A 22,501-nucleotide genomic window follows, 5' to 3' on the forward strand; every position below is an offset into this window, starting at 1 on the left:
ATCTCCCCTTGCCAGACACACTATGTGACACCCGTGTTTAAAAAACATACCTACATTCATTTGCTGCTGAGTTTTCGCTTCCTCGCGTCAAGCAAACATTAAGCTTTTCTATTATTTGGATCTGTTAGATCATGAATATTGAATGGCAATTGTTTCTGTAATATCATTCCGCATCGTTACATATCATTCCATATCATCACCAAAATCATTCCACATCAAATCTGTCACATTCAATATTATTTCGTATACTTCAATATCATTCCATTTCATTCACCATCATGCCACATTTTTCTCCAACATCATGCACATTTTTGGGCAATATCATTCCACATCATTACATATCTTTAAATATTCTATATCATTCAACATGTTGCACATTTCTCACCAAAATGATTCCTTTTTCTAAAATGATTCTATATCTTTCGATATCATTCTATGTCATTCAATATCATACCACATTTTGACACATTGCACGTTTTTAAGCAATATCATTCCACATCATTACATATCTTTAAATATTCCATATCATTCAACACTTATCACCAACATGTTGCACATGTCTCACCAAAATCATTCCACATTAGTCAGTCTCATTCTAATATAATTTTGTATCTTTCAATATCATTCTGTCATTCAATATCATACCACATTTTGACAAAAACGTTGCACGTTTTTTAAGCAATATCATTCCATATCTTTAAATATTATCCCACATCATTCCATATCATTCAACACTTTTCATCAACATCGTGTTCACCAAAATCATTCCGTCACATTCGTTATCATTCCATATCTCTCAATATCATGCCGCATTTTTCACCATCATGTTGCATATTTTCCAGCATTATAATCGCACATCATGACATGTTCATTGCATATCTCAATATCACTTTCCTCAACATTTTGCGCATTTTTCACCAAGATCATTCCACAACATTACATATCATTCAATATCGTTCTGTTACATTCAATATCATACCATATCATGCCTCATTTCTCAACATTAAATGACACATTTTTTTAGCAATATCATTCCATATCTTTGAATATCATTCCATAGCATTCCACACGATTCTGTATTTTTTTCATGCAACATTTCACATGCACTTTCTCCAGAAATTGAATTTTCTAGTTACTAACTAAACAGGAAATCATCAAACTAGTCTGCAGGAAGCGCCCAATAGAAATAAATAACACAAAATGATCCCCTAAATTGCAAATATTCCAACGTTGTACGCTACTGAAGCGATGGCACACAATTCGTATCATTGGGACAAAAACCTCAAGATGGCAGCTTCATCAAAACGGCGCCGGTTCTTTTCTTTCTCCTGATGATGAAATGATGACTTTGTGACCATCCTAACATCATCCAACATCTTTTAACAGGGAAAGCGTTAAGCAAGAGAGCCCAAAAAGAAAGTCATTTGTTGGAAAACACACTCTGCAAGTATCCATCGATAGAGCTAGCGCAGACCGCTAACACCTGGCTATTTGTATTTACTACTTTCCGCTGCTCACGATCCACGCAGGCTTGTGATCAATACATGTTTGTTCACGTCATGTGATTCTTTCCGAAGCCGCACTAACGTCGGCCTCCTTGTGCGTGTTTGTGTACGACGTCCCGTAGAAATCCCTGCAGACTTTTACAGGCAATCTCGTGTGATGTGTCGGCCATTTGTCAACTAATTACAGTGGAATCTCCAACGTTGTAAACCCTAAAAGAGTACCTTGGGTTATAATTGCCTATAAATAACACAAGTTGATGGCAAAGCACTACTTTTATCAAATTGAAGTTCGTTAGCTTACTTTGACAATGTTCCTTGGCACAAAGATGCCAAAAGATGGCAATAAGGATTTTTGATACCGTTTTTTTTTTTTTTTTTTTTCAGAGCGATGCCAAGTACGAGTATTGACTCTTACTTTTGACGCAGAAAATGATTTGCATCAACTAATGCTGAGGGGCAGTTACTCGATGTCAGATATATTTTCTTATTGCCTTAGGTGTCGGTGACTGGTATCGGCAGCCTCCAACCACACAAAAAGGCTTTTCTTGTCCCGATAGGGATATCCAGTATCTCTACTCACCCATCCGCTTTTGTCGAAAATGAAGCTCCTTAACTCAGTCCAATGTGGTTCCGTACGCCACAAGATGGTGCCTCGTGTTAATTTTATCCACCATTTTTAAATTTAGTTTTAAGTTTTAGTCCATTTTTAGTCGACTATAAATCTAGCATTTTAGTTTTTATTTTAGTCCAAGAAAACCTAATTTTATTTGTCTGGCTTTAGTCAACAAATACTATCAACTTTTATAATTAAGTAATTGGGTATCATTAGTTCCACTTTTCCATCTAAACGTCCATTTGCTTCAAAATTCACGCCTCCCGGGTTCAAGTGTTCCTTTTATTCACTTATCTTTCAACTACAATTAACACTTTGTAATTTTCACATCATTTGTCTTTAAATTCACTTCATAAGCATTCAGCTTATTAGCATTCAGCTATTAGCATTCAGCTATTAGCATTCAGCTATTAGCATTCAGCTATTAGCATTCAGCTATTAGCATTCAGCTATTAGCATTCAGCTTTCAGCATTCCCACGCAATTTCTGCAGTTAATGAAGGTTTCAGTCTAGTCTAGTTTTCGTGAAAAATGTGTGTTGACAAAATTATTTTTGTTTAGTGTTCGTTGACAAAAAGAACACTTATGTGTGGCCAAACCCAAAACAATCCACCCTCCAATTTGTTTTTATGTCAACAACTTTGATGGTTCCACTGTAATTGAATGTGAAGCGGATTCACCCTGGATGCGTTTGGGTTTTAATGAAACGCACCTCACAAGTGCCGCCCCCGCCCCCGCAGCCGCATCCAAAGTTAGATTGCAGGCCGCGTTGACCCCGCAGCCGCGCCACCCTGCCCTGACCTCGCCCAAGCCGGCTGCATCCATAATAACCTCTCGCAGCTCCCCGGCCGGTCGCCGTGTCACATGACCCCTCCGCCAGCGTGGCGGGGGGGTGGCCAAGCAATTACGACCCCCGCGGGGGGGCTCTTGCGTCCTGCCGCCCGCCTCAAAATGAGTTACCCTCCTCATCCAGTGTGAAGTCCCACCCGCTGCGCTGATCTGATCCGATCCGATCCGATCCGATGCGGCGCCCGCAAACACAACTAACAGCTTTGTTTCGTTCCAAAAGGGAAAAGCAGAGGAGCCTTCTCGTTGCCCAAAGGAGCTCGCAATGTCTTTTTAAATGAGAGCGAGGAGTTTAGAAATGTTATCGGTGAGTCACGGGAGCTTTGTGAGCGTTGGACATCCCTGCCAGACTTTGCTGCCCACGAGTCTACTAAAACTTTTTGGTTTTTTGGGGGTTTTCATCCGCACAGACTTTGAATATTAAACGAAGACTTCTGCCAAGGATAAAACATTTTTCACTTCCAAATTTCGTGAAGCAGTAACGACATGACGACTGTTCTCGCAAGTTCACCCAACCGAGCCAGCACAAATTTCCTAAAAGTGAAATCTTGTTTTTTATTTGATTTAATATTTTGACTTTTATTCACTTAATTTGATCAATTATTAATCTTTTGACCACACTGCAGACATTTTGCACATGAGATTAAATACAAAATAGAAAGCCCAGAAAATGTCAAAGTTAGATTTTACAAATCAAAAAACATAACAAGCAAAAAAAAAGTCATATTTTGAAACTTATCGTATTATATAAGGATATTATTTTATAGTATTATAAACGGTTTATTTACAGTTTTTTTTTTCATTAACTTGAAATTTAAAAAATGTACGTTTCAAACCATCTTTCATTTCAGAGATGCACATGTAGACGACCATCACAGACCTTTTCAAAGAAGTGGAATTAAAATGTCCACATTGCACAATAGAAATAAACAAAACCACTCAAAATAACCCACTGTCAAAAAAAGTTTACCAAAAAAAAAAAGGCTGCTATTTCCGAGCTCCTCTCGATCCAAATGAATTCTCAAAACAAACATAATAGAAGCATCCTTACACATCGATTTGGACAAAACAAAACAAAATTGCCTTGGCAGAGGTAAACAAGGCACAAATGCCTCCTCATTCATAATGCAAGCATCCTGTATGTGTCAATGAAAATCTCTTTTATTAAATCGTCTTCCTCCTCCTCCTCTTCCTCGGGCCGCTTTGTAGAGCAAAGCATGCGGGATGTCCACCCCTGCAAACGCGTCGTCGTTTCCGCTCATCTGCCTGTATTTCTCTTTTGTTTCTTCCCTTTCCCGCCGCCGACGCCAAAGGCTACCTTAAGATGTTTCTCGTTCCTCCTGGAGCGAGACATGTGATCATCCAAGAACATGAGGCCTCCCCTCAAATTCTTGGTAAGTGTGACGTCGCTGCGCAACCCGGGCGGCTAATGGCCGTCCTCTTGCTTATTTCCGACGCTAGGCTAATATCGCAACGTGTGTCGAAATGAAAAACTCTCGTACATTTTGCATGAAGGCTAGCATCATTTATTTATTCGCACTCTACTGTACATGCATTATGGATCATTAATCCGATTTAAAGGCACTCTTGGGGTTGCACAGGATTGAATCGTCACTTTAGCGATATGTATTTGTGTTGCGTAGAGGTGCGAGGCAGGCAGGAGGGCTGAACAATGAATTGAACTCAAATGCCGATCAACGCCGCTTTGCAGTGTTTGTTAGCGTTAAGCTAAACTTCCTTAAGAGCACACCTGCTTCTAAAAGTTACAATCAGCGGACCAAACAAACACAGCGAGCTGGACAATACAAAGGAAGGGGAAGGTTGAGTTAGGGGTGAGAGCTAGCTTGAGGTCAGGGGTCATCGACACGGCGCACGCTGGCCACGAGAGCACCCGCGGGCCTGTTCTAAAAATAGCTCATCAGTGATGGGATGGGATTTCCTCGGAATGTTGTAGAAGGGATCGTTTGAAAATGTCAAGGAGATTGATAGAAAGTGTCACCTATTGACTTTTAGCTGCTTTATAGCCTCCTTTGGGAAGACATTGTTAGTTGTCAGTCGGAGAAAATCAATAACATGATCTTCACATACTGTACAATAGATAAATGTCATCAAATGCTCATGACATATGATTAAAGGAAGTGCGTATCAAACAGGAAGCCCTTGACATGAATCAGTAGCCAAGAAGTAGCTCATGGTCTTGGGAGTTTGGCTTGGATTGTGTTTAGAAATAAAGGGTTAGGTTAGGGCAGGGGTCTGCAACCTGCGGCTCTGGAGCCACATGTGGCTCTTTAGTCCCTCTCCCATGGTTCCCTGTGGATCGCAAAAACAAAAAAAAAGAGAATAAATATTTTTTTTCCTGATCAAATATTATTCAAATGAATTAATGACTAAATTATTTATTTTTTTAAAGTTATGTTTAATGTATTATTTTTATTTTTTATTTTACCTTTTTAGTTTTTATGTGTATGATTAGTGTGCAGCACTTTGGAAAACACTTGTTTATAAAATGTGCTATAGAAATGAAGTGGATTGGATTGGAAAAAATGAATAATTTAATATTCCAAAAATAGAGTCAAAAATGTTTAAGAAAAAGAGAGACGATTGGTAGAAAAAAAAGATTTTTCAAAAATGTCCAAAAATGGAACGTAAAATGTCCAAAAAGGAAAACTACTATAAAATGTCCATGAAGAAAGGAAGAAAAATGTCCAAAAATGTCTAAAAAAGGAATAAGAGAGGCAGAAAATTACCATAATATGTCCATAAAATTGCCAAAAATGTCAGAAATTTAACAGAAAGGAAGAAAAGTCTAAAAATGTATGAAAAATGAAGTATGAAAAATTACAACAACAACAACAAAAATCCAAAAACAAGACGAAAAGGTAGAAGAAAATGAATCTCAAAGTAGTGGATACTGCATATGTTATAGTGCAGCTCTAATGAGGCCTCAGTACATTAGACTAACAATAACACAACATTTATTTGGCCTAACATGGCTCTTTTGACAGGAAAGGTTGCTGACCCCTGGGTTAGGGAGTGCATTCAGATTTGAACAGCGCTTGTCAAATGTTTGCTGCATGCTTTGAATGGTGGAACTTTAGTTTGCATGTATTTTGCATCATAAATGAAATGTCTTGGCGATGTAACAGCAAATACCTAAAAAAAATCCTTTGCTGTCCTTTCAGTCCAGGGGTTTGACTTTTTGCGGTCACAAATTGCACACTGGCCTCGGGTCTTCTGATTTTGATTGTTGGCAAGTCAAAACATCCTTTGCATCTTGTCACATACTTCCAAGCAGGGGGGTAATGAAAGCATGCATGTGCCCACCGAGCCATCACAATTGTTGTGATTTGCAAGGAAATGATCTTGATTAAAATCCGCCGCCGCAGCAGCAGCAGATGATTGTTTCTGTTTTTGTTTTGGCTTCACATGCGGAAATATCAAATCGCAAATTAGCGAAACCTTCGACATTGACGAACACGACCAAACTCACGTGTCGCTTTATCGCCGTATTTACGCTTGGGCTTTGAGGCATGTCAACTGATCCCGTTCTTTTTTTCGAGCCGTTTGGTTTCTGTCGAAGTAGTCGAGACCGGTCTCGGTCTGGACTTGGGCTGGAAATTACACTGCGGATCCAAATCTGGTTTCCGATTCGCTCTAGTTTTAAGGTGCCGTTCACATTGTTGGTTAAGAAGTGGGCGGTCCCAGTCGCGCCGATGAAAATGTGTACCTATATTTAATATATTGGACTTCATGTCGTGTAAATCCAGCCTTGGTCTCTGTTTACATGGTCAACATTCCAGTGCTGTTCGCACCATAGCTTAGCACTGGACTGGTATCGTTTCCCGCAGCAAAATAGACACGCTGTGATTGATTTGTCAAGCTGTCTTTTTCCATGGGTTCATAACAAACGGGCCGATTGCAGCAATCAAGAACCAGGCCACGGGCCACTACATTCTCAACGGCAAAGGAGAAGAGGTCAAGTCCAGGAGTTTCATCGATTTGGGGGTGGAGTGGAATTACAGCGTGGAGGAAGATGTGGAAACGCTACACACTGACGGGCCCCTGCACGACCCTGTCGTGGTTCTGGTAAGAAGGAATCCATTCATCGCATCTAACCATTTCTGCCGACAGGGGACGGGGGATGAAAATCTTCAGGGCGGGACTTTGAAATGACCACCTGAGAACAAAATGACAGACTCGATGTGGCTTCTTGAGACTTTTTTTTTTTTGTGCGTCTACACATGATAGACGTGCCTATCAAATTTCATGTTCGTAAATGAAACTAACTTCACTTCACAGATCTGACCTTGAAGAGTTTGACTTCCTTGTTTTAAGGCGGGCCATCAAACGTTGCCATCGTGCTCAACCCATAGACAAAAGAGAGGCTATAAAAGCAAACATTTCACCCATCTGTCTAGTTTTTAAAATTCCTATTGGTATCCATCAGTCCCTGGGAATTGCCCAAAATAGTTCAAACCAAAATGGTGGACTTCTTGTGTGTTTTCACGCATAGCTTCTTGAGACTTTTTTTTTTTGTGCGTCTACACATGATAGACATGCCTACTAAATTTTATGTTGCTGAGCAAAACTGAATTTCGGGGGAGGAATTTTCAGTGGCCTCGAATTATTTTAAAGCCTTTTCGCACTGCACTCAGCACAGTAGTGCGCCATTGAACATTATGTTCACGCTGCCCCCGCGCAACCGCGCAAGGTCGGCACCCTCAAAAAAGACAGTTTTTTTAATTGAACAAATTTGGACTTAAAACAAGAGTGAAGAAATGTACCGTAAAATCTTGCGTATAACACTATTTTTGCAATAAGAATGAATGAATAATAAATGATTAATAATAAATTATGTATTTATTCTTTACATTGTTTAGATGTTTACCTGTATCGAAGTAGCACCTACAGGTTGTTTAGAAAACAAATAGAGAAAAAAAAAGAAGCTTTTTAAGTGTGATTATAGAGGGCCGTGGATTATACACGGGTGATGAATGAGATTTTACTGTAGTTGAAATTTTGTAGAAAAAGGACAAAACCTCTAGAAGGCGTTAGCTTTTAAAGTGGAAGTCAACATTTCTTGACAATATGATGTTACATGTAACTTCACTCGTCAAAACATGACATTCTGATTAATATTATATTTGTGGAAAATGAGTTAAGCAGCAAAATCCAGCCGGTTTGATCCATCTCAGGGGGGCGGCCATTTTGCCACTTGTTGTCGACTGAAGATGACGTCACAGCTGCTCAGGGCACAGGCAACGACCAATCACTGATCACCTGTTTTCTGAGAAGCTGAGCTGTGATTGCTTGTGAACTGACACCTGAGCAACATTGATTGTCATCTTCAGTCGAAGTCGCAAGTGGCAAAATGGCCGCCCTCCCCTGAGATGGATAAAAACGGCTGGATTTTGCTGCTTAACTCATTTTCCACTAACGCAATATTAACCAGAATACCATATTATTATTTTAATTATTTAAAAAAAAAAAAGGGGGGGGGTTGACTTCCCCTTTTAAAGGACCATTTGAACCAAACAAAAATGGTGGTCCGGCTTCTGACTGAGAACACAGCATACGCGTGACCTAATACTCGTTGTGAATTATAATGTCGAACCAGGGGGAATCATTAGCTCGGTGTACATTGAATAGTCCTGACATTTTAGACATAGAGAGGGTCGTGAGTGTTTGAATGACCCGTCGTGATAAAGGCTGTAATTGTATCCCAGCGGAGGAAACCCGGGGGCGGGCACGACTTTCCAAGGAGAGTTCTTCTCGTCTTCAATTGGACTTTGACTTGGTTGGCTTCAAACACGGTCTTTCATTTGTAAGCATCCATCTTTCCATCACGTCGACGCAAATTTTAGCCTCGCACTTTTCAACCAACCAATCAATCAAGACGAGACGAAGCGCAATTTCCCTGTTCAAATGACAGGGATTGTTCCGCGGAAATTGTTCTATTGAATCAAGTCTTTAAACTCGCCGTTTACCAAACTTGTCACATACTTGCAAAGTCCACTTGATAACTTACATAAGTGTACTGCATTTAAACCTTCACGACATTTATTTGTGTGTGTGAATGTGTCAGTCAGGATTTCGTATTATATGAAAGTCAAATTTTATTGCTGTGCTCCACCAACATGCGATGACAAAAAGTTTCACAATCAAGAATGCTTCCCTAAAATAGTGCTTCAACACACTTTTTTCTTTTACAGGCATGGAGTCTTGAGACTTTTTTTTTTGTTCATCTACTCATAATAAAATAGCAAATGACATGTTGCCAAGTGAGACCGGCTTCAATGTTTAATGGATGTTTTATATCCGGATCAGCAAAACTGCATCAGACTTTCTAATAGGGGTCCCAGTACAGACCCTTGTGGGACCCCACAGGAGAGCAGTGCATGACCGGTGCATATAATGTAAGCTATTCTCAGGTATAATGTGAATTCATCCGGTTGAATGTATTAGTTGTACGATATTGCAGTGTTTCCCAACCAAAGCCATGACTGTTTGTATGAATGGCAACAGGTAATGGCAATGGTTCTGTCTGACACTATTCAGAAAAACTGGAGGAAAAATTACTTAGAAAAACTGGGAAAAAAAATCAGAAAAACTGAAAAAAAAATCTGAAAACTGGAGGAAAAATTACTTAGAAACACTGGAAAAAAAATCTGAAAAACTGGGAAAAAAATCAGAAAAACTGGAGGAAAAATTACTTAGAAAAACTGAAAAAATAATCTGAAAAACTGGAGAAAAAAATCTGAAAAACTGGGAAAAAAATCTGAAAAACTGGAGGAAAAATTACTTAGAAAAACTGAAAAAAAAATCTGAAAAACTGAAAAAAAAATCTGAAAAACTGAAATAAAAAATCTGAAAAACGGGGGGGAATGTTTTTGAAAAACAGGGGGAGGGGGGGGTATTATTACACTTTCCCGCATGCAATACGCTTCCGTAGAAACTGAACTGTTAGCTTACTAAAATCATGCCAATCGATTGACATTTTCGTTATGCTTTTACCTTAACTGGGCCAGTAAGTGATATAGTTGAATGTACATTGGAGGTATGCAGGAACGTGTCCGCCATTAGCGAGTCTGCAACAAGTCACTTGGAGTGCAGAGGTAAAAATAAATAAATAAATAAAAATACTCTGAAAAACAAAGCACGAGCTTCTGTTTTTGGGAGTATTTTTTTCCCTTATTTTTTTAAATAACTTTTTCCCCTTTTTTTCTGTTTGTTTTTTTGTAATTTTCCTCCTGTTTTCCTAAATATTTTTATTTTTTCAGAATATTCATTAAAACAGAAAAAAATATTCAGGAAAAACAGACGTTTTTTTTAATTACACACAAAAACAAAGCACCTGCAGGATTTAATTTTTTTTAATTTTTTTATTCCCAAGTGACTGCAATATTCTTCTGTACCGTAGTAACACTACCTAAGAACATTTTTAAAAATCTGCCACTGAAGGTAGTCTCACTTTGGTAGACAATGACAATAATAAGTAGACTGACAAAAAAAAAGTTTGTTTTAGTTTGAAGCAGACATTTTGGAATCAGTATGGTCGAACTTGCCCCTGATTTTTTCGATCGATGTAATTCCAGAAGCTCCAGAAGGTCTTATCTTTACTAAACTATGATCTGAAGCAATTTTAGCGCCCCCTACTGGTAGAAATGTACAGACACAATAAACAGATATAATTTTTGCTTGAAAAATGGGCCTTCACTGTCCGTTTGCTATTGAAATTAATTTCCTTTTGTCTCAACATCGACCTCATTAATTCCAAAAACGAGCCTTTGATGGCCCAAATTGCACTTTTAAAAGGCACATTTGTCTGAATTAAAAAGTATTCCTTGTCAACCGTCAAAGTACATACGACGCCACAGTTTGAAAAGAAATGATTTGATAGGATAATGATACAAGAGACTTAATTACGGTCGTTAGCCGAACGCTTTCATTGCTGCGTTACAAAAAGATCTGGCGGTGGAAAAAAATTGCAATTTCACCTTTAAAAGGCATTCATTATAGGCCTACTTGATTATGGAGAATCAAGCCATTAGTACATTTCTGTGGATGCAAAGTGTGATTGCTTGAGTACAAAGCGAGGTCCAGGGACCGTTGCTCACAATCGACTGAAAAAAAAAAAAAAAAAAAAAAAAAAAACCTGGAACTCATCAGCCTTTTGTCGTCAGTCACTAAGCAGCTGCTCAACATGCATTAGACACAATGTGTCAAATGGTTGTTATTGTAAATGTACATACTAATGTATACGCGCAGCCCGGTTGGGCTCCGTCGGCTATTTCTGACGATTCTCGACAAACATGCTGTACTCGAACGCACATGGAAATATGCGGCCTCCTCTTTGTGTCTGCCAGATCGTACCCAAGGACAACGACACGCGCTCCACTCTGATGTACAAGTACATCATCCACGAAGACTCGGTGCCCGTCAACAACAACAACGTCATCCAGGAGGACACGTACGAGTGGGCCCTCAAGAGTTGGTCTCCTTGCTCCAAGCCCTGCGCCGGAGGTAAAGGACTCGTTAGTGTCCGTTCAAAAGAACACGCCGGCGTCATTTATATCTTGAGTTTTAGAACACAAACTTCCGGTTTTTTTCTCAACGACTTTAGGCTACCAGTACACCAAGTACGGTTGTCGGAAGAAAGGCGACACCAAGATGGTCCACAGGGGCTACTGTGACGTCGGCAAGAAGCCCAAACCCATACGACGCATGTGCAACCTGCAGGACTGCGCGCAACCCCAGTGAGTGTGCACACACACATACGCAAGCACTCCATGAAGTTTTGGGGGGGTTGTTGCGTCATCGCCTGAGGTCATATGGGCAGATTAATGAGAGGCCATTCATTTGAGATACGACAAAAAAGTGTACTCCGTTAATGAAAGGAAAACGCACAGTGCTCACAGCAATAACTTGAATCTGACAAAAGTAATAATAAAAAAATTAAGCATTTAACTCATGCACTGCCATTGACGGCTATAGACGTCCAAAATTCATTTGAACTATTTCTATTAGTTTAACTTTTTTTTTCACACTTTTGTTAACAAGAGTATGAAAACTTAGATTTTTTTTATTGTAGTAGAACAGATATAAAATTTGTGATTAATCGTGAGTTAACTAGTGAAGTCATGCGATTAATTATGTTTAAAAATTTTAATCGCCTGACGCTCCTAATTTTTGATAATTTTTTCTTTAAAAAAAAACATTACATTTTTTTGTTTTTTAATTAAAACAAATTTAAATCGTGAGTTAACTAGTAAAGTCATGCGATTAATTACGTTTAAAAATTTTAATCGCCCGACGCCCCTCATTTTTTTACAATTTTTTCTTTAAAAAAAAAATTATTAAAAATTTAAAAGAAAAGATTATTAAAAATTAGGGGCATCAGGCGATTAAAATTTGTAATCGTAATTAATCGCATGACAATAGTTAACTCAGGATTAATCACTAATTTTATATCTGTTATAAATGTACAAAAACAATTATAGGTTTTCATACTCATAACCAAAATGGGGGGAAACATTTAAACTAATAGAAATAGTCAAGATGAATTTTTGACGTCTATAGCCGTCAATGGCAGTGAATGAGTTAAAATCAGACATAGCAGAAATATTTTACAAAACAAACCGTATGTGTCCTAATATGTCTCATTTATACTTCATACGTTTTCATCGTCATAAACAGCGCAGATGTTAGTGATCAACTTTTTTTTATGCTGTGTTTATGTTCCCAGCAGCCACGCTAGATCCGTTTTAGGGGCTGTGACTCAGTGATTGTATTTTGTGGGGCCATTGTCCAGTTTAGTCGCTTAGTAGGAGGAGCATAAAAGTTGCTCATGCCTTGATTTTCAACAATAACAGCCCTCAACTTATGATGAAAAACAAACGTATGTTAAATAAGACCTCAGATTGTTCACATTGATTTAAAATGGAGGTCCAGATTCTGATGCTTCTCAGCTTCTTTAAGAAAATAAATACATCAAACGTGAGTTAGACCGCCGTCTATTATGTTCATTGAAAGCACGAGATGCTGAAAAGCTTTCCTTTTCCGGACTCTTGTGTTGATAATGATTGTTTGTAAAAAAAAATAATAATAATAAATGATGCTGGGGAGCTTTTCTTCCATGTGCCGCCATGTTTGAACGTCTACAAAGCTTATTCTGGGCTTCCTCCATCCATAATATTCGAGCATAAGATATCACAGTAGTAGTAATCATAGTACTAGTACTAGTAGAATTAGTTGCATAATAATGATGATTGTTGTTGTTACTATTATTATTTTTATTGTTAGGAGTAGGAGTAGTAATCATATAAATACTAAACGTCAAAATAGTTTTAGTAGCACTATTATTATTATTATTAGTAGTCTGCTTTATTAGTACACAGTAAATTCTGCAGACTTAATTCAACTCTATTTAAATAGGGACCATATAGACTCCGTTTTAGAGCCGGCTAAGATTTACACTAGGAAGAGAGTAAAATAAAAAATTGAAAAAAAAGTCACTCAAGGGTTGAGCAACAAACTCACAAACTTCAGCTTGGGAGACTGCTACGCTACCACCTGAGCTATGCCCCTCCTACTGTTTGCGGATCTCCAAGAGACCAAAGACATCGTTTTTTGGTAAATACAGAGACGACCACTCTACCACTGAGCCATGCCGCCCTCTATTAGTATTAGCAGTAATAGATGTAGTCATAGAATTGAATAGCCATAGTCATAATAATAGATGTGGCCATAGAATTTAATAGACAGTATTTAGTATTTGCGTTAGCAGTGGTAGAAGTCACAGAAACAGCAACGTTAGAAGTCACAGTCTTAGTATGCAAGTCAAATTAGTATTTGTTGCGCAGGTGGATCTCGGAGGATTGGGAGCACTGCACGCGCACGTGCGGCAGCCTGGGCTTCCAGGTGCGCACGGTGCGCTGCGTCCAACTGCTGCACGACGCCGCCAACCGCTCCGTGCACAGCAAATACTGCAGCGCCGACCGGCCCGACACCCGCCGGCCCTGCAGCCGCGTCGCCTGCCCCTCGCACTGGAGGACGGGAGCATGGTCCGAGGTAAAAAACGTATCGCGCCGAAGTCCATTACAAATTCTACCGGAAGACATTTTGCGGCAAAAGGCAGGAGATGATACAAAGTGATGAATAGATCAATGAAAAGTGAACATAAAACCCATCAGACCAGATAGGCAGATGCGTCGTGGCCTCTAGGGGGCGCCAAAAATAAACTGAAATTTCACCTTCAGTATAATTGTTTAAATTATTACTAATAATTCTAAGTAAATTGAAATGATTATAAACATTTTAAATTATATATATTTTTTATGAAAATATTTCATATTAAAGTGCAATAACAGCATGTAAGTAAATTAGAGAAAATAGCCAATTTTATTTATTTTTTAAAGTAGTTGGATTAGTAGAATTCCGCGTTGTATTGTGGAACAAAAAAAAAACTGAAATTCAACAAACCGGGATGAAGGTGAATATACACAGACATAAAAGATGTCGAAAAAAATGTGACATTGCAGACGCTAGAAAACTTCATATCCATTGTTTCCTTTCAGGAAAATTATTTTAAGGTTATTCTCATCTTTCATCTCAACATGGCAAATGTGTCTTCAGTAACTGATTTAATCCATTTAATATTTGTCAATCTGATTAATGGTGGCTAAACATGAGCCAGAATTCCTTTGCCAATTTGGCGCCGTCACTTTTCCTCCCAGGCAACATGTGGCTCATTTCCAAACGTTACAGCCAACAACTTGTAATCTTTAAAGCGCCACATTACGACAACTGCAAAGAAGAGCTGTCACACTTGGAAAATACTTTATCGACATTAAAATGATGAATGTGACAAACAAATTAACAAAATAATTTTAAATATTGAAAGCCCTCATCAAGGCCTTTAATTTGAGATGTGACTTGACATGGATTGTGTTACAATTTTTTTTTCACTTTAATTGGTGAAGATTGGGGTTTTTAAAAATGTTTTAAGGATATTACATCATCATGCAAGGGCACAATGACTAATTAACTACAAACATAGATAGTCCATTTCAGGGCCTTTAATTTGAGGTGTGACTTGACATGGTTTGTTTTACTTTTTTTTTATTCACTTTAAGTGGTGAGGATTGCTTTTTATGTTTTTAGGATATTACATCATCATGCAAGGGCACAATGACTAATTAACTACAAACATAGATAGTCCACTTTAAGGCCTTTAATTTGAGGTGTGGCTTGATCTGGTTTGCTGCACATTCTAGAATTTCACATCTTTTGGGTTATTATTACATCATCACATGAGAACCAAATTGATTCCAAATCTGGAGAGTCCTCACGAGTGTTTGTTTTATTGCCCCCCCCCTCCCGCTTGTTGCGCAGTGCTCCGTCACCTGCGGAGAGGGCACGGAGAGGCGACTGGTCACCTGCCGAATTGGAGAGCAGTGCGGCGGAGACAAGCCGGAGAACGTGCGCGTGTGCCGGCCTGGGCCATGTCACGGTGAGAATCCCGCCCGCTCGGAGTTAAAGGCCTCCGCGCGACGCGTCGTCGTCACGTCGGTGGCACGCTGGGCGGCTTGGTAACAAATACTGCAACATCTGTTGTTTCCATGGCAACTCTCAATGGCCTGCTACAGCAGCCGGCTGCTATTAGCGGACCTGACAGGACGCGCCCGTTTCTGACGCACACGCAGCCATTCTGGGACACGCTGAAAGTTTGAGCAGAAACTAATCTCGACGTTCGTTTATTTAATTATTTTTCTTATTCCGCGCGGGGTCACCAGTCGGCAACGGGAGTCTTTCATCTCGCGTTCCGCATTATCGTCAACAAACCCAAACATTGACAATTTTATGTAACGGGCTTGTCGTACTCATTTATGTGCTTTCATACACACAATTTATAGATTTCATTGAAGGACTCGTAAATGTGTTTTTGAAAAAACATCAAAGACAATTCAGTCTCTAATGAACTAAACAAGCAGACATATTCGTTTCAAGTTAATGGTACGTTTTTATAATAAGACCACGACTACTTGCTGTGCGTGTTTTGGTCAACAATCAATGAGACTTTAGTGCTCAATGGAGCTAATTGATTTTGTAAAAACCACACGTTTATAATCTTGTAAACATCAAAGAAATCAGAGTCTTTGTTTAACTTAACATCTTTTCATGGACACATTTTCAAAGACAATAGAGAGGGAATGAAAAATGAAAAAACGACTTGTTTTTGTAAACATCAAAGATAATTTAGACGCAAAGCTCAAAGGCAATTTAGTGTCTTCGACGAACCTGACAAATTTAGACAACTTAGTGTTCTGAACCTAACACGTTTTTATGAGCATTAAAGTGTAGTGTTAAAAAAAAAAAAAAAACGTGTTTTCACTGTCCCAAACGTTTTTGTGTTTGTAAACATCAAAGACAATTTTATTGGTCAATGTGTTGCACATGTTTTGAACAAAAATGACATACTTTTGTGAATGCAAAAAGACAGTTGGAACCTCTTGACGTTTTCATAATCAAAGACAATTTAGCGACAAATGAGACAAATGTACTTTTCTGAAACATCAAAGACAATGTACCCCTTAACATACCTCATGTATTGTACATATTTTTCAAACGTCTAAGACCATTTAGTCTTTAACGTTTTTGTGAACATCAAAGACAATTGAGTCCTCACTAAACAAAACGTGTGCGATTGCGTAAAAAAAAAAAAAACTACAAGTAACCATCTTCCCGTGTGCTGTTGCTCCTTTAAAAGCTGATATCTTAATGAATAATTCCCCATTGCTCTCTTTGATGTTTTTCTCCTCGCTCTCTCGCATTGACGCGCTTTGATTTTCAGACGAGCCCTGCCACGGAGACAAATCTATCTTCTGCCAGATGGAGGTTTTGGCCCGCTACTGCTCCATCCCGGGCTACAGCAAACTCTGCTGCGACTCGTGCAGCAAACGCGCCACCGGGGGCGCTCTCTTCTCCGAGCCCGAGGACCACGTACGCTTCGGTTCCGCCTCCCAGCTGCTGGAGACGCTGATGGCCAACGCCACACGTGCCGGGAAACAACAGCAAAATGGCAGCAAACGCCAACAAAATGCTGGTAAACAGCAGCAAAATGGCGGGAAACAGCCACAAAGTGGCGGGAAACAGCCACAAAATGGCGGGAAACAGCCTCAAAGTGGCGGGAAACAGCCACAAAATGGCGGGAAACAGCCACAAAATGGTGGGAAACCAAAGCAAAACGCCGGTAAACAACAGCAAAGCGCCGGCCGATCGAGACTGGTCACCACACCCGCCACGCCCAAGAAATCCAAAACGACGCCAGCGCCTCGAAGGAACCCGAGGGACGCCGCCCCCGCGGGGGGCCGCTTAGGTGGCGGCAGTTGGCCCGCCACGTACTCGCAAGTGGAGCGATAAGACTGGCGCCTTCGTTTAACGGGACTACGCACACACAGCAGCTTCATCCTTCCGAGTCTTCTCACGCTAACAACAACGATGTCGTTTATCAAAGACACACGCAAAGAGGTGCTGGTTCACTTTGTTATTTAGGGTTATTGAGCTGTCATACATAGGAAGCCAGGGCATTTATTTTAAGAAGGGCACAAAGATTTCAAGGGATCTTTGAGGGGGGGGGGGGGGGGGTGTTACAAAACGAAAACATTCAGATCACACAAAACATCAAAGGAATTCTGTCTTTGATGATTAACAACAAAAGTGCTGGCTGACTTAAATTGTAGAAATTTTGTCTCTCATGACCCTAACATATATATATTTTTTTTATAACCATCAAAGACAACAAAACTTACTGTTTGACGAGTCAAACGTAGGCTACACATTTTCGTGAACATCAAAGACAGTTTACAACAAATGTTACCAAAAAAATAGAAATAGAAAGTTATATAACAAACACAGAGACTCATACACTGGTGCATTTTTATTTTATTTTTTACAAAATCTAAATAAATTATTTACACCAAACAGAGCAAATCAATGTTTGGCAACAGTACCAAAAAAAATTAAAAAAATTAATACACAACAGTAAAAACTAAATCACATGGAAACTCATACGAATACATACTGCAAATATAATGAAAATAAAGCAAACATTTTGTGAAAAATAAAATATGGTGAAAAATATCAAACTGATTTAACATGTCATTACGCACAATGTTATTGACATTACAGTGTCCGATTTTGCTTCATGGTGCTTACATACTTACTGCAAAGTGTTACGAAATTATTACATGACTATTATGAGTATTAACAAACTGGACTTTTTTTCTTTCTTTTTTTACCATGACAGTATTTAACATTATGAAACAATGTTAAAATGCGTGTTTTTACCTTTAAATATGTAGCAGCTGTATCTTTACAAAGCTGCAGCCACAATTAGCGTAGCTTTAGCTTTAGTCAGCAAAAAGATTTTTCTTAACAACGCACAACACAAACATTATTTCGCTTTACTCCCACGTTAGCATTTTAGTGTGTTGCTAGCATTTTTAGCAGCTAAAAGCAGGTACAAAGATGTATATGAGGGATACGGCATGTCATTGATTGATCCAAATAGTCAATTAATAATATATATATATATATATATATATAAAAAAATTTAGGCAACCAAATTAATACTGATAACAATGGTCATCATCGGTGAAAATATTTTGAATGAAACGCACAAATAGGAACACATTTGCCAAAACGTGTGACTCTATTTTTGTTTTTGCTCACACGTTAGCATTCATAGCATGATGCTAGCATCGTTAGCGGTTAACGCAATTGCGTGTAGTATGGATGGATAAACATTTCACTAAATGACTTTTGATTTACTGTGGCACAAATTAACGATTAGGGATTTATTGGTCAGTTATTATTTTTGAAAGGTGGTGCTGTGAGTGTATTGTTCTGAACTTCTTGATCATAATTCCCTTCTTTTTGGTCCGTTTACCTTTACGTCTTTTTTTTTTAAAGACAAAAAGAAAAATAAGGTGAGCAGAATATGTTCAATCCTCGTTTTTGTTTTGTTTTTACTTTTGTGAACGGTGCAGCCACAGCTAGCTTAGTTTTAGCTTAGCTTTAATTTTGCGCAGTAAAAAATGTTTTTTTTTTAATTACTTCAATAACCACCACAACAACAACAAACACAACATGAACACATTTTCCAAAACAGGCTGCCAATCTTTTGCTTTACTCACGTTAGCGTCTAGCTTTTTGCTAGCATCGTTACCGTTTTGCAAACATCGCTAGCATGCTAACGTGGTCACAAATGATCATAATTTGGATGGGCGTGTTCACTACATTTCTTTGAATGACAATTGGGTGACTTTTTATTTTGAAAAATGTGTTCTGAACTCCTGTATGTTTCCCTGCCAATGTCGTCTTTAGCAGAATTCAGATTTGATACTTGAATCCATACAAGATTTAAATGTAGCGTCTCACTATTTCTGCCCATCTTTTCCGTTTATAGCTTGACTTTATTAGCATTTAGCTAAACGATGTTTTTGATGGCTGAAGAAGACAACAAGAAGAAAGCAACAAAACAACAACGGATTTCCTCACAACCTCCATGCATCTGACTGCAATAAACACACAACACAACAATGTACAACAATGTATAGTACGTGTATATAGATAGCATTGAGTGCAGACATATTTATTGAAGGGGCGGTGCTGTTTGCGCAGTAACATTTTTTATTTCTCCAGCAACATTTTCACTTCTTTTTAATGAATAAAAAAAAAAGTACTAGGCTAGAGATGACATTGTTTTTTTTGCAAACAATTAGATGTAAATATACACGCTCAATTTTGAGATGTTTGTCACCAGGCTGTCTTTTCACGGCTGTTTTTGTCTGCGGCAACTTACCCGACGATCGCTTGATGCTAACCGCTAGTGTAGTTAGCAGCGCGCGTCGCTGCCGAGCTCCGTAATGACGCTAGTCGCGCACGACAAAACCCCTGAGCCTCCTTCCAGTACTGTATCCATACAACCTGTGCATTGTCATGTCTCGATTGTGCTTGTCTTGTATATTTTGTGTCGATTCAAATGTACACTACTACTGATGCTGTTTGTTGGAATGGGGAGCACATAGCAATAAAGGATAGGATCAATTTGTCTGCCGCCTCCAGGCTCTCCTTGCTGTTTTGACCAGAACACATGTTACATGCATGAATAATCAATACAAATGTAAATATTATATATATATATATATTCAGGTTTATGCTAGAAAGCAAAACAAGTGAAAAAAAACACGGAATGTCAGGAAAAGCCTACTAAAACATCTGAACTTTTTGAGGGTTAATCAGAGGCACTTTAAATGGTGGCAGGTGTGTGCTGACCCCCATTTAAAATGAGTTTGAATGGGATTTGTTATTTCTCAGCAGTTATAAGAGGGTGTGCACACTTTTGCAATTACATCATTTCCACTTTATTTTAATTGTATTATTATTTATTTATTTTATTTTGTATTTCCCCCCATATATATATAATTTACAAAAACAAATCCATTTGAAAAGGTTTTTTTCCCCCAATATAAAAACATTTTTAATAGTTTTTTTAAAATTATCATTTATTATTGTCTTTAATTTCTAAAGGTTTTAAAACATGCCATTTTTTTCAGTATATGTGTACAACTTTTTCATACATTTGCAATGTGGATGGAAATGATTTGTGATTAAATGTATTCATTAATCATTCATTTATTTTGGCATCTTAGAATTTTTATTGATTTAATAATTTTTTATTTATTTAAGTTTATACATCTGCGGAGCCCAAAAAATGTCCCAAGATCATATCAGGGATCGACTTCACAAAGCAGGTTTAGTGACAACTCTGGGTCAAGAAACCCTGAAATGTGGGGAAACTCTGCTTTTTCCGTTCCAGAAAGGAAGGTCATTGAAACAGGAAACAGGAAATTCCGGCATGTTTCCTAAAAAGAGGTTATTTAAGCTCTCGTCAGTTACCGTAGTAACTGAACCAAACCTGGTCGGTTGCAGGTTTTCCACAATGAACCTCGAGGTTTTCTCTGTCCCCGCCTCCTTTCAGACTCATTTCCTCTTTCAAAAAGTCCACTGCGGCGAGTTTTTGCGTAAATAAAGTTTTGTCCTTTTGACAATGACCCCCATGGAAGGTGCCGCATTATTGCGCAGGGAATTAAATATTCGTCGTGAGATTGTTATCACACTGCGCTGGGCAGTTATCTTTTTTGAGCGGTACCGTTTCACATCTCGGTCCATCACCTCCATACACAACTTAATCCGTCTTTGTGTGTTGCGCTCCGTTTTTTATGTTTCATCTTAAATCAAGCGCGCTCCTCCCCCCCCCCGCAAGATTGCACAATAAATTCAATGAATGAATGAATGAGCTGCCATTCAACAGGTTTAACTATATTGAAATATCCGCATTGACCCGAGCGGCTGCGACGTGATCGCGTTACGATTTTCAGTTGAGAGGGGTAAAAATAAATAAATAAATACAATAAAACGCGGAAGCAGAGGGCAGCGCCGCGCACGGCGCTTCCCCGTTGCCATGGTGACTCGACGGATCGGGGCTCCATTGATGTGGACTTGTTAGTGGTGAAACAACTCCGCGTTGATATAACTACCTCAAATAAGAACATTAAATGAAATAAAAACAACTCAAATCAGCTGTCCTGGAACGAAAAAAAAACGCAGTTTTCCATCTCAGGGCATGTCAACTCGCTGGTTCAGGGTTAGTTTCGGTGATTGTTGAACATGTGCTTGTGGAACGTTTCCGGGCACGCTTAATTTCTGACCCGGCATCATCGCTCACGTCTTCACTTCCATTCCGAGAGAAATCGTATGTGGGAAAGAAAAAAAAGCCCATATAGTATTTTTCAAGTTGTATGTGGGGATTGATTGAGGTGTAAAAAAAATAAAATAAATAAAAAAGGCACACAAACATCTGCGTCATACATCATAACATGAAAGCGCCGCAGGGTATCCGCTGCAGTTTGTCAGAGATGATTGGACACCCGTGGACTGTGTGGGAATCATCTGGCCACTTACTGCCGCTTAATTGATTTCTGGCTGCTAATTAAAACCGCTCACTGTGCGTGTTCAATAAAGTTAGTTACCGGAAGAAACATGATTACATTTCAATTAAATCGGATTTCAGGTTCGCACAGCAACTGCAAACGTATCGATGATTTTTTTAGGGATGTGTTGTGATGATTTTATAGCAGCAATATGCACATACGCAGATCTGTAATAAGAAATGTGTTGTTTTTTAGTGGAACAGCCAGGACATTTCTCATGTTGCGTTAGTGCTAGCGTCAATGCTAACGTGAGTGTGAAGGAGTATTATTATTAGTCAAAAAACCTTTTTTTTAAAAAAAACATCTATTTACTTTAAATAACCAGCGTGATTTCTTAAGTCATTATGACTTACAGATAACATCTACCGTTGCCACGGCAACCCCATATCACTCATATAATAATATGGTTGGACCAGCATGGGGCGCTTGTGTTCTGTTAGCGCTAGCGTCAAATGCTAAATTGATGTACATGTTTTGTGCGAT

General features: G+C 38.8%; 1 protein-coding gene across 2 annotated transcripts in view; it reads left to right on the forward strand.

Annotated features, from left to right (window-relative positions):
* adamts3 (ADAM metallopeptidase with thrombospondin type 1 motif, 3) overlaps positions 1–17,569 on the forward strand; it is a 95,441-nt gene extending 77,872 nt beyond the window's left edge. The window contains exons 16-23 of one of the 2 annotated variants that reach the window (XM_086076229.1): positions 3,187–3,270; positions 4,277–4,357; positions 6,886–7,049; positions 11,330–11,486; positions 11,587–11,719; positions 13,826–14,033; positions 15,357–15,474; positions 16,816–17,569. In XM_086076229.1, the coding sequence (XP_085932355.1) occupies positions 3,187–3,270; positions 4,277–4,357; positions 6,886–7,049; positions 11,330–11,486; positions 11,587–11,719; positions 13,826–14,033; positions 15,357–15,474; positions 16,816–17,384 (1,514 nt within the window). In that variant the 3' untranslated portion in view covers positions 17,385–17,569. The remainder of the gene's footprint in view (positions 1–3,186; positions 3,271–4,276; positions 4,358–6,885; positions 7,050–11,329; positions 11,487–11,586; positions 11,720–13,825; positions 14,034–15,356; positions 15,475–16,815) is intronic. The other variant, XM_086076230.1, reaches the window with a different exon arrangement.
* The last annotated feature ends 4,932 nt before the right edge of the window (positions 17,570–22,501 follow it).

This window comes from Leptonotus elevatus, chromosome 5 (genome assembly GCF_054856555.1).
Source record: "Leptonotus elevatus isolate MCC_2025b chromosome 5, RoL_Lele_1.0, whole genome shotgun sequence".
Lineage (NCBI taxonomy): Eukaryota > Metazoa > Chordata > Actinopteri > Syngnathiformes > Syngnathidae > Leptonotus > Leptonotus elevatus.